The sequence below is a fragment of the Odontomachus brunneus genome, unplaced genomic scaffold (assembly GCF_010583005.1).
Source record: "Odontomachus brunneus isolate Ranch 3 - 2012 unplaced genomic scaffold, Obru_v1 Obru_scaffold_012, whole genome shotgun sequence".
Classification (NCBI taxonomy): Eukaryota; Metazoa; Arthropoda; class Insecta; order Hymenoptera; family Formicidae; genus Odontomachus; species Odontomachus brunneus.
In genome coordinates, this window is record NW_022639462.1 from 2,187,065 (window position 1) to 2,203,886 (window position 16,822).

At 40.0% G+C, this 16,822-nt stretch overlaps 1 protein-coding gene across 6 annotated transcripts in view; it reads right to left on the reverse strand.

The window, feature by feature from the left end:
• LOC116840854 (probable phospholipid-transporting ATPase IA) overlaps positions 1–16,822 on the reverse strand; it is a 38,013-nt gene that overhangs the window by 6,870 nt on the left and 14,321 nt on the right. For 5 of the 6 annotated variants that reach the window (XM_032808126.1, XM_032808125.1, XM_032808129.1 and 2 more), the window contains 19 exons: positions 13,406–13,808; positions 5,476–5,711; positions 5,144–5,242; positions 4,944–5,054; positions 4,599–4,846; positions 3,968–4,248; positions 3,587–3,881; positions 3,271–3,497; positions 2,784–3,163; positions 2,566–2,703; positions 2,329–2,481; positions 2,058–2,255; positions 1,883–1,982; positions 1,552–1,796; positions 1,355–1,480; positions 1,074–1,214; positions 849–967; positions 615–749; positions 426–530 (listed from right to left, as the gene is read on the reverse strand). In XM_032808126.1, coding sequence (XP_032664017.1) covers positions 426–530; positions 615–749; positions 849–967; positions 1,074–1,214; positions 1,355–1,480; positions 1,552–1,796; positions 1,883–1,982; positions 2,058–2,255; positions 2,329–2,481; positions 2,566–2,703; positions 2,784–3,163; positions 3,271–3,497; positions 3,587–3,881; positions 3,968–4,248; positions 4,599–4,846; positions 4,944–5,054; positions 5,144–5,242; positions 5,476–5,711; positions 13,406–13,808 — 3,740 coding nt within the window. Of the gene's footprint in view, positions 1–425; positions 531–614; positions 750–848; positions 968–1,073; positions 1,215–1,354; positions 1,481–1,551; positions 1,797–1,882; positions 1,983–2,057; positions 2,256–2,328; positions 2,482–2,565; positions 2,704–2,783; positions 3,164–3,270; positions 3,498–3,586; positions 3,882–3,967; positions 4,249–4,598; positions 4,847–4,943; positions 5,055–5,143; positions 5,243–5,475; positions 5,712–7,273; positions 7,635–11,045; positions 13,332–13,405; positions 13,809–16,822 lie in introns of those variants that run through there. The other variant, XM_032808131.1, reaches the window with a different exon arrangement.

Here is a 16,822-nt window from a genome sequence, read left to right on the forward strand (position 1 = left end):
CATATATAAAATAGAATTTTGTCTTTCAAAATTGATCAGACCACCCACATAATATAAATTTATTCTCAAGTATAGATAGTAATGGAGTTAAGACCTACAAAGCCATGCAGAGTAAGTTTTAATAAGTCAACACAATGGAATATAGTTACTGGAATAGTTCATGCATTAACGCCGAGTATTAAATCCTTTTCAAAACTTTTTAAAACATATTAATCTCCTCAGATGTAACTAAATAAATTAGTGACAAATGGATATTTCATGTTTCATAAACTTCGCTGAGAATCGTCAGCAATAGTATAAGTAACTCAAGTTTTACACAATATTTTCGAATTAGATATTAGAAAGCATCTTCCTGATTATTTAGACTAAATCCAATTTAACATCCCTTATATGTTAGTTCTTGACAAACAAATAGAAGTACTTACGAGCTTCTATAGTCCTGATTGTTGAATATAACGCCAGGATCCGACTTTCTAATTTCATTTTCTCGGGCTGCTTCCGTTACAGATTTCCAAACTGTATTCTTCACTCTGATGTAATAAAAAATAATTTTATGTAAGAGCAAAGTATACGTCGTACGAGTGTTTATTAGTAGTTGTAACATGTGTACTCACGCTTTTACTGTAACATCTAGAAGCAATACTGCTGTTGGTATTAATATAAGTCCCAGCCAAAAAACAGGCGAAGAGAATAACATCTTGTCATTGCCCAACATAACAGCGCCAACGTTCAAGACAGGCCAAAAATTACTACAATCAGAGAAACATATTGATTAAATTATATCCTACTAATCATACAAAAAATGTGCATGTATACATCATGATGTATTATGAAGAAAAAAATCTTACCTATATATAAAAATAAATAAGAACCAGAGTATAATAGATCCCCATGTTGCTAAATGAGTGACCCATGTCCATGAGTTTATTATTAGACCTGCCTTTGCGCATACTGTTACTACAACATACTAATGAACGATACAACATATATGTGTTTCACCTTCTCTCTCATAAAAATCTTCATAAATCTCTTTCGTACGATTGCATAATGTGAGAATATCGCATGATACTCACAGTATAAACAAAGTTTCCTAATAAAAGATAACCGCCGTCTCTACCGTTTGCCCAAACCACATCTTGCGTGAGAGCCAAAAGTGGCAGCCAATAAAGTAGCGACGAATGAATCAAGGCGTTCACAATCCATACCCAAAATACCTGTTCGAACATAAATGCATTCGTAAGTGTTAGATTTATATTTCAATGAGATCTTATCGCTCTTTCTTCCTTTTCTTGAAAATACGCTGTGGCCGAGTTCCAATTCTAATTCGCTACTGTTCGTACAGAAACACGCTTACTTTAATGTTAAAGAATGATTCGCCGTTATTCTTCGTCGCATACAGTCCTGGATGAGCTAAGTGAGTTTCTGCTGAACACACTTTATCGAAGAGACCCATAGCTAGTGGAGGCGCAGCGGTAAAAACCTGCAAAGTAGATGCGTAAAAAGTTAATTTATTTTTTAAAAATTTAATACCAAATAATTTATAGAACTTACCACATTGTAAAGTCCAATGGACCATCTTTCAAACAGTATCTGTCCGGACCAGCCGGAATAAATTGCGAACCACAATTCAATAACATACAAGCAAATATTCTTGTAAAACGAATATAATATTAATTTACACATTCTACTATAATTCCAAGAGCCGTGAACGAATAATAGACGTTTCAGAAAACGAAACTGTGCAATAGAATAATCGGAGGCACAAGCTGCTTGAAGACCTTCCACACCTGAAATGCCTGTAAGAATTATGAACGTGGTTTATACTTTAGTAATATAAAAATATTTGACTAAAGGAGATTGGTATATTAGCGATAAAACTTACCGACACCAATGTGAGCTTTCTGAATCATTGCTACATCGTTCGCACCATCCCCAATTGCAAGAGTTACGGCTTTCTTGTTACTCGTAATTAAATCGACTACCTGAAAAAATTATAACTTTGTAATAGAGCTAATAGATTTTGTCGTACAAGCAAAAATATAGAACAAACATATTACCTCAGCTTTTTGTATAGGTGATACTCTGCAACAGATAACCACTTTGCAAGCTGAACACAATTCCAAAAAGTCCATCCTGATGTCACATGACAGAGCAAAATCCAAAGTACTGCCGTCTATGATTAGAGCCACGTCGTTTTGGCATTTCAAATCAATTCCGAAGTCTAAACAGCGTTGGATTATAACTTCCCTTGTTTTCTGCAAGATATATTTCGCGTAAGAACATCGGTGAGATTGGAAATTTTCATGATGTTTGTGACTGTTTACTTACATCTAAAGAAGATTCATTAATAATATACAAAGGCATTCCATGCGTTATCAATTTACACGAGTAACCGATGTTTATCGCGGTTTCCTGCTTATCTCCCGTCAATACCCAAACGTTGATATCAGCTTGCAGAAGAGCCTGTATTGTTTCCGGGACCTGCAAAAGTTATGTAAGATATTGCGACTTAGCATGTGTTCCCGCAACAGATGCGTGAATTGACAAGATAAAATTATTCTCTACTTGATCTTGCAGTTGATCTTCAATCGCAGTTGCTCCCAATAACGTGAGTTTAGTTTCAATAAGATTCGCAGTCTCTTCCAACATATTATCACGATTCCTCGTACTAACCAATGCTTTATGGTATGATTCACGCCACCACTATCGAGAAAATGTTATTAAGAGTTACGACTACAGCGATTAAAAACTATATTTTTTCTATAATAATAAAAAACAGAAACCTGATAAACGTTCTCAGGTATCTCCGCGGAAGCGAAACAAAGTGTCCGCAATCCATCGCTGGCGAAAGCCTCCAAGTGTTCTAGAGTTGTCTCACGAAAATCGTCTATATGCTCTAGGTCGAGATCGCTAACTTCTACAGAGTTTATTGGTGTTAATCTTTCATAAATCACAGAGTCTGCCCCTTTACAAAGAATTTTAATTTTTCCCTCGGGCGTTTTCACTACCACCGACATTCTCTTTCTAGCCGAAGTAAATTCTATTACATTCAGTATTTCGTACCGTAGGGTCTCGCCTAAAGCTACAATTTCCACGTAATTGGGTGTTCGAGTGTCGAACACGTAATTAAATTTACGTGCTCCATCCACTAGTGCTCTTTCATCTGTCATAACATAAACGTAATATAAAATATAGGTTTTCAGTGCTGACAGTGAATATTGGAACACCTATTGTATCAACATGAATATTTGTGTATGGTGGGTTACTCACCCGGAGATGCAGCGTGATAAATTATAGAGTCATCCACTTTTTCAGGAATAACTGTGTGGCAAACTGATAACATGACCATGAATTCATGAAGCACCGCAGCGTGTTCTGCTTTCTTTTTATCGATAGGATTCGAGGAGTCGCGCACGGATCTCCCCTCCGTGATATCATCGATTAATTCACAGCAGCTCTCACTCACGCTTTCTTCATCAATAACGGGAATTGGTAAGCTATAAAATATTCACGATCGAGAGAAGCATGTATTAACGATTATCATTCATGCGCACAACGAAACACATATATATTTATGTGTACTTACTCATATATCTTTCCGCCGACTGAACATCGCTTGAACTCCATGACGTTTCTCGTGAGAGTACCAGTTTTATCAGTAAATACGTAATTCACCATTCCGAGTTCCTCGTTTAGATTACTGGTACGAGCCATCGCTGGAGTATCCGTTTCTGCGTGATACATTTCTATGTCCATATTAATAAATGTCGCCTGAACGTATCTCACTACTTCAAGCGTCACTTGCAGAGATATCGGTATTAAATTATTGAAAAGGATGATAAACGTCAAAAGGTTGAAAGCAAAATTTTTAGTCATCTCCTCTGTAACGAAAAATAAGATAAGGCACAAGACAATAAGGTCCCGAATCATTTGTGATATGAACTCACACGCATTATACGAAATTTACCATTTAAACCCAAATACCAGAGGCCGTGTTTGTTAGCGTTCGTCCACACGACGTTGAATATCGCAGAGAGAATGCATAGCAAAAGAAGTATGAAAAAGAGCATCAGTATCTGCGTGTTGATCAATCGATCGAGGGTGGATCGCTTCAACGGCGCTGTCGCAGTATTGTTCTGCATGAGTTTCGTGTCGTGGCCCGTGTATATAACCACACCGAACACCCATCGTGTGTTCCGTAACATCGCGCCACGAAGTAACAGTTGATCGGGCCCTAAAGCTACGCTCCTGCAAAATAACAATGTTGCTTGTGACGCAACTGTGTGCTTATATCACCGCGTGACAGCGTGCTAAGTGTTCCAGAATATGAAGCACTTGAAATCAAAGATAGTAGACGTTGCTCCAACATTTTAACTTGGGAGATAAATCAACAAATAAAACTTATCAAATCCAAATATCAGTGAAACTTTCTTTCTTGAATATCGAAAAGCTGCGCAAAACGCTTGAAAAACGCAACGATGGATCTATCGTGTACGAGGCGCGAGTGAAGTGTGTAGAAGAACAAAATGCGGTGATGCCGTGGGAATCCCTATGTATGTGTGTATTGCACGTGTCCATATGACGTATAACGTTCTTACTGCTTATTGGTCTCTCGTAAGACTCCGTGGAACTCGTACAAATGCCTGTTAGGCGGCTCGCACTGTATGTTCGCGCGAAAATTCGTCAATTCCGCGGTATCCAAAAGATTGGCAGTGTCGGGATGGGCCTGTCTGATCTTCAGATTCGTCTCGCCGTCTAAATTGGCGGTCTCTATGAAGGACATACCCTGCGGTTCCGATGACGACAATAAGATCAAGTCAGCGGGGAAGAAAGTGTTGTTGTGGACCTATGCATATTAAAGAAAACGGTTCTAGCCGGGAGGAGACTGTACTCGACATCGATTATTACCACATCAATGCTTGTGCGGAAAACAGGAAGGCAACCTTAACTACATCGCCAACGGCCACAGAACGCCACTGTATCCACTGCCAGCGCCCGTCCCTTAGGACCTCCACCTCCCTCATGTTTATCTCATCATCCGCTCTGTGCCTTTTCTAAAAAATCAGAGTAGCAGATTTTACGAACGTGCGGCAATGCGACGGCGAAACGATAATTTCGACTTCTTAACGTAAAATATACGCACAATATCCTCGACTATCTCTTTCAGAGCGGATACGCTGAGGATGAAAATCAGTGGCACCAATGTTGTGTACCGTCCTGTCGGGGAAACGTCTGGTATTTGCTAAATTTAAAGCAGAGAGAATGCATAAATGTTGGTTCGGATATAGTTCTCAAGGATAAGGTCTAAAGAAACTGGAATGTAAAGAAACGAAAACGCGTGCAGAAGAATCTGCATTTTTAACACGAGAACCAAGTAGAAAAACACGAACGAAGAAATCGTAAAAAAAAGGAATATTTTAGTTCGTCAAATATGTAACATTTTATTCGATGTTACAGTCGAATATCATAGGCTACCTGCATAAGTGCGATGAACAGGAAGAAGCAGTTGCTGTAACGACGGAATTGTTCAAACAGGAATAAAGGTACGAATGACAGAAATGAATATTTCGCAGTGGTGATGTGATTGTTTTTGTATTTTGCGGGTTGATGCGGGGCATTGACAAAGATGACCCTCTCCTCACTATCACCGTGTTGCGTAGGTGGTTGATCCTCACCCTGTGAGCCACCATTTTCCGCCCTTATCGGATCAACTATAACAAACGAAAAGTAGCAATCCGTCATTTCATGTCGCAATTTTACATGTCGACAAAACGGTGCCCTTCCACCGCAAAGTTTGTCCTCTTATCGTAATCGAGAGTCAAGCGGGCTACTTGTTTGTTTTTAAAATCAAGGATTTGTGCTACAGGCTTCGTCGCGAGAAACAAGCTAAATGCGATCAGAAAAGTTTGCTCTGCTCAGGTACAGAAATAAAACGGGCACTACCGAAAGAGTTAGGCATAAAAAAAAGGTCACGGCACTTCACTAGAAATTCCGACCGCAAAAGCGTATTATGTCCAAGGAAATGACATTTTCCGAGGAACATGACATATATTCAGATATTCTTTCTATAGCCGGTATAGTTGTACATAATACTGCCATCCACGAACAGTGAACTGACGGTTGTGACGGTCGCGACACGAGCGCGAGGATATACGCAGAAAATAATCACTATAGAAGTATCATACGCGACATGACACGGTGAACTTGAGAGATAAATAATACGACCGTAGATATTCTCCGAGACAGACGCGTTGAGAGCGATTTGTTTGTGAAGAGCTTTTCTTTTATTGTCGAGGACGTCAAACGGTTTGCCTTTATCATCTATCGTGTACGAGGCGTGACAGAGAGGCAATAGAGAAATCTTATTGTTAGGTAGTACATGGGAATGTCTTTTACGAAGCGTTGAAACGCTCGTTCTCGCGGAAACTATCACATTGCGAATAGCGACGAAATTGTTAGATTGGCTTTTTAGAATTTGTCAGTTTTTTGTAAGGTAAATGGAAGGCCAGGGAAGCCGGCAAAATCCTTCGCAGGAAGGTAAAGCTTCGTGTTTATAAGAGAACTATGTCTTTCTTGCGTAAATCGATTCGTAACCTGCGTACGACATTAGAAAACGTATTTACGTGTATTTTTCCTGGTATCAGTATTGTATTCCATGACGGACGCAAAAATAGCTATGCTATTGGAATGCAAGATAAGGTGCTGTGGTTACAGTAGAAAAAGACGATAAGTGTATAATGTGTGTATGATCTGTTCAACATATCCAGCTGCGTGTGCGTAGTTTATAGAACAATTTCCCAGATATATTGGTATGCATATACCGTATGTTGGTGTTTGCCGCATATACCAATAGCAGTATACTACATGCACACTTGAGAAGCCGCGTCTATATTCTACGGAAATATATAAAGTCGCTTATATCGAGGAATTCTATGGGCCAATACATCGACAGTGCTATTACGGGATTCGCGTTGTGGAATACCGTAAGCGTTAATATATCAGCTAGGTAATCTCGGGAATTCCTATCATCAACAATTTGATTTGGCTAAAAAAGAAAAGGACGTTTGATAAGACCGAGTTCTTTTTTTTTTTTATCAAAACGTCGAGTTATCACGGTGGTATCGCGGTGGACACAAGTTCCTCAAGCATACAGCGTAAGTAAGCTTACAGAAACGCGATCGTCGTTGAACGCGCTACTCAATACTTTCAATATGCTCTCAACTCGACGATCTTAATAAATTAGTAATTCTCCGCAGCGGAAAAAAGGACTTACGGGTCTGGGCGTGTAGATAGAGGTGTATACGGGATCTGAGTTCGTTGAACCACTGCAGCAGCTTCGTGCTCGCGACTTCCATGATCGCTGCTGCTGGTGTACGTCGCCGAATCGAGCGAAGCGCGTGCCTCACATGTCACCGTGCGCGATACGTCCGATTTGCCGATTCATATTTAATTCGCCACGAATGTACGTACGTGCTTACGTGCACAACACCTCTACACGTGCACTCGTCCGGTTGCGGCCGGACGACGACGACGACGACGCTGGTGCATCGGACGGACGTACGAACGGCCGCGGTCGCAGTGGTGCTGATGGTGGTGGTGGCGGTGGTGGTGGTAGTAGTAGTAGGTTAGATCGCCTATAAGCTCGACGATAAATAATTCTCCCTTTAATCGCATCGATCGCCGGCCGCGTCGTGCCACAACAATGTCGCGGGCGGGCCAGGCGACGTCCTTATATACCGTCGCGTCCACTCGTTTCACGGGGAAAACCGATACCGTATTCCCAATCCGTCCGAAAAGGCTCGTTTATTGCGGTATTTTGAGGTTATGCGACGGTCGAGCTTCGCCGCGCACATTCGATGCGCGATTTCCGCGGATCACTGTATTGCTTGTATTGCGAGGCGTACGCGTTCACGGGACATGACGACGACGATGACGACGATCGTACTGAGCGAATGCTGACACGCATGTGTTTCATGTGAACAAAAACTTACGCGTCGCAACAACACTCCACTGCATCGTCACGTGCGCTCGCGGCGCCGTCACGAGCCGCGTAGCGTAGCTACACGGAGAATAAGATCCATTTGACGCTGTAAACGTTTCGAAGCGTTATAGACCAACCATAATCTTTCTCTACACGCTACAAAGCGCTGGCAACGTCAAACGGATTCTACCCGGGATGCTCCGATTCCACCGCGTCATATTTGAACGGCAATCCGACTCATTGCGGCATTCTTCCCTGTCTAAAACCCGATTTGTTTTCTGTGAGAATGTCGATCAACTTGTTAGGTTAGGTCAGTTTGTTGTTGTTGAATGATCAATGGTAGGAAGGATAAACTAAAACTTAGAAAAGAGAAAATACAATCGATAAGTATGTGCGACGCTTTAGAATAAATGTGTACAAGAGAGAAGAATATTGTTGTAAGATTATTTGTTGGAACATAATTAATTTGTATTATATGATATATTGAACAAGAAGCAAAAGTTAATTTGAAAAATGAATACGATGTTTGAAAGAATTGTTGAAAGATAATGCGGTAGAATCGGGATATCTTGCGTGCACGTGCAGTGCAACGTGACATCTGGATCTACCCAATTATTTACAACGGATATCCTGTGTAATTAAGCAAAACCCAGGACACAAACGATGGAAGATAATTAGGCCTATTCCAGGCGATCTGTCATTCGCGGTAGGATATGGAATGGAATATTCTGTTTCGGATTCTATTTACTATTTCTTGTTTGCCGTGTAACACAAGAGACATTTGATGATTTATGAATTGATAATTGTACAGTGAGTTGTAAAACGGTCTAGACACAATGAAGTTAAAAATTCATTAGATTGTCAAAATTGAGAGTCGGGTCATTACGGGCTTGCTCAGTAATTACATCGTTACTAGCTCAAATTACCCGGCGTTGCTCGGGCCTCTTATATATAGAACATCTAAACTTAAATTATTACAAAGTGTCAAAGGAATGAAATCATGAGGAGAAGGTGAAATGCCCAGGTTTTATCTTCTGCAGAGCTTATATCTTCTGCAGAGTCCTAGGAGAGTATGCAAAATTTGGTCCGTCAAACGAATCAGGAGTTAATAGAGAATACAGACAGACATTCTATTATATATATATACAGGGTGTCTCACACTCTCCTCCGGGCATTTTGTGGGAACGTAGAACAGGTTGCAGTGAACATAAAAGTCCTATACCGTTTTGTGATATTCGCAATAATTATCGAGATATTAATTGTAGGAAACTTGTAAATGATCTTGCAGAATATAGTAAATGAGTTATAGTAGCGACGACTGCCATCGTGTATTTATACTTTAGGTCAAATTGAACAAAAAAATCCTCTATCATTTTCCAAATAATCACATAGATTTTTAATAATTAATTAAAGAAGATTATTGCACGATTTTGCGTGATAATGCACTAATCTTCTTTAATTAATAATTAAAAATCTATGTGATTATTTGGAAAATGATAGAGGATTTTTTTGTTCAATTTGACCTAAAGTATAAATACACGATGGCAGTCGTCGCTACTATAACTCATTTACTATATTCTGCAAGATCATTTACAAGTTTCCTACAATTAATATCTCGATAATTATTGCGAATATCACAAAACGGTATAGGACTTTTATGTTTACCTCAACCTGTTCTACATCTCCACAAAATACCCGGAGGAGAGTGTGAGACACCCTGTGTATATATATATATATATATATATATATATATATATATATATATATATATATATATATATATATATATAGAATAGAATACACACACACACACACGTAATTATTATTTTATTATTTAATATTTTCTTAATTATATTATTAATTGAATTATTATCAAGCAAATCTGTTAGTAATAATCCTTAATTTTGACAGTTTAGTGAGTCCTAACTTTATTGTGCTCAGACTGTTTTGTAACTCATTGTACGCATGTGTTTTTTAATTCCTTAAACGTTACATGCTGGATAAAATTGCAGATAGAATTCGCGAACTTGACATCGTATGAAATGCGACTTTGGACAAAAATCTCCAGAGTGTTGCGGACAACAGGATGACGCGCGATTTAATTATACCGAGCTATTGATTTTCCAAACTCACGCCCACTACAACTTCGCAGGCATGACGTAGTGACGCGCACCGTTTACGATAGCATATGTTTTTACTTGCATGACGCCTCCGATGCGCGCCGCGCGAGATAACGATTGCGTAATGCGGTTACGCGAGAGTGGCTGTCACATAATCGAGCCTCGCCTGCCGGCGTTATATCTCGTCTTCCGACAGGCTCGCACGCGAAACGTTTGCGCTCATTTATCCGACGATCGCCTCGCTAAAGCGCCGCAATTAACGTTTCCGTCGTTATCGCCGTCCTTCCGCGCGCCAAGCCGCATGCATCCTCTTGCGACGCGTTTACTCGAGATATCTTTCTACTGATTTACCATTGCGACTGACAGAACGATCGTAATATCGCGCGAAATTGGAGCGACGAGGAAAGCTAAGGGACATTCGGCAATATTCGTGATTTGGGTGCGAATGCGACTGCGGATATCCGGGACTTCTCTCGCGTCATTGTTAGACGAAAGAGAAGCGCGTCTTTTCGCCAGACTGTTTTCGATCGTTCATAGATCGAATTCCCCAATGTTACGTACGGTGCTATAAATATATACGTGGACACGTGAAGCCGAGAGAAGATTATGTCAGAGATAGGAAAAGCGCAGCAATCCGAATTATTTATAAAGCTAGCATCTTCTCGCGCTCACCTCTGCCGAACTCTCAATATAAGACAATATCGACGAGAGAATATTGGATTCAATATCGAATCTGGTTGTCACAGCCAGATTTACGCGTGAGTTAACTATACCGTTTTTTCCGTGTGTAGGTCGAATTCCCCCCCCCTTCGTGCGACTCCGCAATTTAGGCGTAAAAATTCGCGAATCCATTCAAATCAGTCCGTCCGCTCCACATAGACTGCGGATGCGGCATTTGATCTTCACAGAATTGACGGAAGTAACGGCATTTCCTCTCTACCTACTTGCGAAAATCTGCACCGAAGAAATCCCAAGCGTCGAGAAAATTACGCAGTACCGGGCGAGTTGAAATCTCGAGCTCCGAAATGCGTATTATCGGCACGTCTCGTCCGGCGATCGATCGAACGAGCTCTCTCTCTCTCGCGAAAAGAAGTCAGGTGTGTAGCACTTTCGGCCGCCCGGCGCGATCGATTTCGCACCTTCGCCCGCCACGATCGCCCGTACGAAGCGGAAATGTATTCTCACGCACGAACTTGTCGTCGCACTTTACGCGATCCGTATTCTCGTGGAATAACGATCATCCGGGATGGAAGACTGTCTACGTCACCACGTCCGGAGGATGTTTCGTAGTTCTCTCTCGCCACACCCTTGCTACTGCTGCTGCTGCTCGTCGACGACGACGACACGTCGGCTACGTGCACGTGCGTCAACGCGCACACGCGCCACAACGGTGCCGACGCATCGATTACACCGCCAGAAAATCCGCGCGCGTTCGCCGAACGCAACGCGACACACCACATACATACACACCTCCACGCATCTGTGCAACGTGACGCGACGTTACATCTTCTGTCACACACGTCCGACGCGGCACGAGGATGCGGACATCTCCGCGTTTCGTAGGTGGCACTGGGCGGCCGTGACTCCTCCGGACCGCGGCGCGACGCGACGCCCTGTGTTGTGCTAGAAGGTCGTATCACCCGCGCCCCGACCTCCAAATTGAACAGGCTCGTTTAGCCGGTCCAGCCGGCAACTGGAGATCCCGGAAGTTTATCAAGACTGCGATACATCGAGATTTCGAATCACTCTACGTTCTAAATCAAGTGTCTATGAGCAGACTGAGTCAAGCAAGTTTTGAAGAAGACGAGAAGCGAAGGTCATCGCGCCTGGAAATTTTTGCTTCGAGATTTTTTAAAACTGAACTTAACTCTCAGCACTTAAGACCCATTTTTCCTACCTCTTGATGAACCAACAGCTAAATAAATCATATGCCTGTCTTTGTTTCTCCTAATTAGACAAAGAGATACATATTTTAGCTTACAAAAAGTAGACTGGAAGAATCGATCTTTGGTCTAATATTATAGAGTATAGAGTAAAAAATTAGTAGAATATAGAATATGGAGTAAAAAATTTGTAGATTTCAGAAATCCATGAAGGAGCCCAAGGACGTGCAAGAAAACACGGGGATTCTTCCTTCGATTCATAGTCCATGACATCCTGATAATATCTCGTCCTGCTAATCATTCGCAATTTCTACCTATCCAACAATACGGCACTGCTCGAGGGGTGACTTGACGATTGCGTATTCACGTGCTGCCGTGAAAACGCATGCGCTCAACAACGGCAACAAGTTGGTGTCAGCACCGACCATGAGCTCCTGGACGTAACAACGGCTACGCGGCCGATGATTGCCGGAGCGGCGTGCCGGAGGAGCGTGGCGATGTCGTGACGACTATATAAACTATCGATAGGCCAAGGACACCCCGCGACGCGTCAACGGGGGTGGTGGTTCTCTCCGCGCCACTGTTTAAACGGAGCGGCGTCGTTCGTCTATTTATCAACGAATACTTTAGGAGAAGCTCACGAGATCGGGACTATTTCGCGCTGGGATACAATTTTCGTCGTGCTCAGACATTAATGTTTGAACGTAAAGTTACTTCTCTAAAAAAAGAAAGATGAGTAGTATATAAAAATGTTTCGAGGAACTCGACTGAGTGGTAAGGAGAACGAGAAGAACAATTGCTTAATAAATCTATATCAGAAAACACTTAGCTTGGCAGGTAGTAAGCCGAGTAAATAGCTTATCTCCGGTGAACGTTCTCTGCGACTTGATGGAAGCAGTGTGAGTTTAGTGTGAGCAGGGTTGCGAGATTAAAAGCTTTAACGGAATCCACACGGCGCTCGAGTAGATTGAAGTACCGCTATCTACTGATGAAAACGCTATCAGAGACTCCACACGTCTCGGTTGAGAATATCTCACGTATTCACACCCGTCAGAGCCAAGGTTTACGGATGTAGGTTGTTAAAGTCTAATTGCTCATCTTGTCACCTCTTCGCAACGTTCATCAACATTTCTTTCATGGTATATTATAGTATTATCGCTCCTGGAATAAAGCTGAAATTTCTTTTGCCGAAGTCAGGAGATCGTTAGCGAAAATTATGTACACACAGAAATGATTACTTGAGTTATAACATCATCGAAACGATAGACCCTAAGTAGCGAACTCTTGACTCGAGTAATTGACCACTCAAAGTCCTTTAGATATTTCATCACGGAGTTTAGTCATTAAGAGGCTCTGCAAATGCGCGCGCCGCGTATGTTTGCACGGATAACTGCCGCAATTAATCGATTTACTCGACTCACCTTCGGAAGTCGACTCCGGCAAGCCGGTCTCTTGCAGCTCGATATGCTCCCGCGTCCTCCGTCTGCTACGTGCGGCAGAGTCCAAACGAATGCCGATGTTGTCAACGTTGTCGATGGCGCCGAGATTGATGGGACTGCCGATGATGAAGGGTCCGGTGGGTTCTTGTGCGCCGTCGTTTGCTCTATTGCTCGTAGGTGATGCGTTGTTGTTATGAGCATTGTTATTGTTGTTGTTGTTGTTGTTGTTGTTGTTGTTGTTGCTGCCATTGTTGTCATTGTGCAGAGGCGTTTCGTCCATATGAGGTATGGAAGAGAGGTCCGGGGGTGTAAACGGTCGTAACGGGCCAGGGCTGGGAACCCGGGGGTTCCCCCTGGCAGTTGGTTGCATTGACTGTGCCGGTGCCTGAGAGAAATAACAGTGATCGAATTACTTCGTGATCGCCTTTTCGTTTTGTCGATATAAGGATATACAGAGTGTCTGAGATCACCCGTACACCTCTTTCATCTTAGAAACAGAGCATTTTAGAACAAAACGTTTCATACAAAAGTTGTATAGTTTAAAAAGATCTATTTACTGGTCTTATGAGTTTGACTTTACATGGCGTCGCCAAAGTCAGGACAAGGTCAACATTGTTTTTTTAAACAGAAATATGTATTTTTAATACGGAATTTTATTCTGCGTAAAGAAACAAACAACTTTTGTTTGAAACATTTTTTTCATACAACCTCTATTTTCTAAAATATTTATGGAAATATCTACAAAATTATTGGTTTCAATAATTTTTTACTCGAATTCTATCGACTTACCGATAAATAGCAAGAGATAAAAATTGTTTATTTTCTTCTCATAAAGTTTTGAGAATTTTTTCAGAATTTTATATTAACTTTTTAGTATTGCATTTTCTTGCATTTTCTTGAAGTACTAAAAACTCTGTATATTCAGACACTCTGTATATTGAGAATCCGACCCGGCAACCGAGCACCGATTCGTGACGATTTTAAGGGAATCCCGAAATGAAACAAGCCTCAAGGTGGATTCGGGATTGCTGAATCGATTTCAGACGCTAGATTTATTTATTTTTATTTATTTATTTTATAAAGTAATCTTTTCCTTTGTGCTGCAAATATAAAACCAATACAAAAGCAATATTTTAATAAATTACAAAAAGAAGAAATTTATCGTTGCTGGTTATTTGGTACATTTAGCGATATTAATTAATTAATTTTTATTTATATATTCAATAAGCGAAACAGACATAATTATTTTTGTGCTACAAATATAAAAACCAATACAAAAATAATACTATAAATAAAAAAAAAAGAAGGAAAGATTTATCATTGCTAATAGTTTGGTTTGGTAACCGATTTCCAATGTGATCTGATAAGACGGTGGTCAAGATTCGGAGACTCGGATCATTTCTATCGAGTTGCGATAGAATTCCACAAACATTCTTTCGTGATGATAGATGTGAACTTATTATATTGTACGTGAGCAAAGTGCGCACACAATAATGCGTGTAACAGTAACGCGTATGTGTCAAGAAGAATAACAGACGGCCCTGAAAAGAATTGTACTCGCTGACTTCTTATGACACATATGTCACGGTTCATTCACCCGCGCTTGTTTCATACATATCGCGTACGATGTCGTAGCTGCCTTCTTGGAAATGCTCCGTCTCGACAAGGTAAAACTCTCTGACTGTAACTGACTGACTCTCAGTGACCTGATTCGTTTATTTTCCTGAATTAGCCGGAATTCGCGATTATTGAAGCAAAAATTACTTAGTCAGGCGAACGAACGAAAGCCTGAACACACGTTCTATAAAAGCGTGTTGACATTATTGGGATTTTTCTTATGTCAACAATAGAAGCGTGTTGACATTATTGGGATTTTTCTTATGTCAACAATAGAAACGTTAATTTGTTTTCTTTCCTATGAGACGCTTCTTCCCCCGTACTTTAACATCGGCATTAAAGACCGTTGGAACAGTTAGATAAATATTTGTTGAACGTTTCCGTTCAAAAAGTATGATCACGTATATAATACCTGCTTAACTGTAGAATCTTAAACACATCAAAAGATTATGTAAACTTTGAATATGGATACATTTTACTTAACACATTTTCATTTGTTTATAACTTCTTGGAAAATATTCGAGAATTGAAGTTCAAAGTTTTTTTTTAAATCGATATGGAAAACATCAAGGAATATGAATCTATTTTGTTTGATTTTGCCATTCAATGAAATTAAAAAATGTTATAATAAAGAAACAAAACACATATTTTCAAGAATGATAATGGTATTGAAAAGTTGGTCTGAATCAATTTTATTATCCATGTTTTGTTCTAAGGTTAAACCAACATCGCTGTTTGAATCGTCATTTCTAATTTCCTCGCGATTAAAAATAAACAGAAATATATTGTATGTTAGGTTTGTCAGATTTAGAATTGCATTGGACGACATGCATAACACTGATGATTCATTCCGGTCGGTAATAAACCATATGGCCACGATAACATATCGTGCGTCCATTGGCAGTCGCATCGACACAGATAAACTGTGACGTAAATTACGAGGACCCATACAAATATAGGTGTACCTATATTTATATCCGAGAATTGCGTCAAATTTTGAGCCACGCTTATTTTGTCGATAGCAACAAAATAGTACACGGAGAGAATTTTATAGTAAAAATTATTCAAGAATTTTATAACTGGGGAATAAACGAAAATTAAATCGAAATTCTGCAGTAATTATTTATCCTTTTATTTTACAAATGCTATTTATATTTTAGGAATTGAAATGTGCTATTAAAAGATTTTTCATGTTTTCCAGCGAAATTTACTATGTTCATTCAAAAACATAACTCTTTCTTAACGAAAATTCTCTTACACAGATATAGCCTCAAGAGGATTCTACTGTAAAAGGAAAATATTCTAAAACTTTTACCAAAAAAATAATTCTACTTGCAAAGGATTATTTCTTATAATTTCATATTTTAAGTGAGTATTTTGATTGAGGACTCTTAAAGAATCCTCAGAAAGAGTATTTCTCTACTAGTAAGCTATAAATCTGCTAGATATTGTACTAACTTTTTTTTCTTTTGAATCAAGAAGAATATATTTATTTGAAACAAAATACTCTCTTACTAGAAAATATATTTATTAAGAACACAAGACTTTTACTGTGGATAAAAGACAAAATTCCTCTAACTTTAAGAATATTGCGCTTAGAAAAATTTCCTTTTAGTTTTAGAAGGATCCTTTTAAAGATGTATTTTCAAGTCAAAAAGGATTTTCGCTAAGATTATATTGTTTGTAGATGAATTCCTTAGCAAAATAGATCTTATTAACAATATTTTCTGCACACACACACACACACATCATTAGAAAGAAACATTGAAAAGATTCATCGAA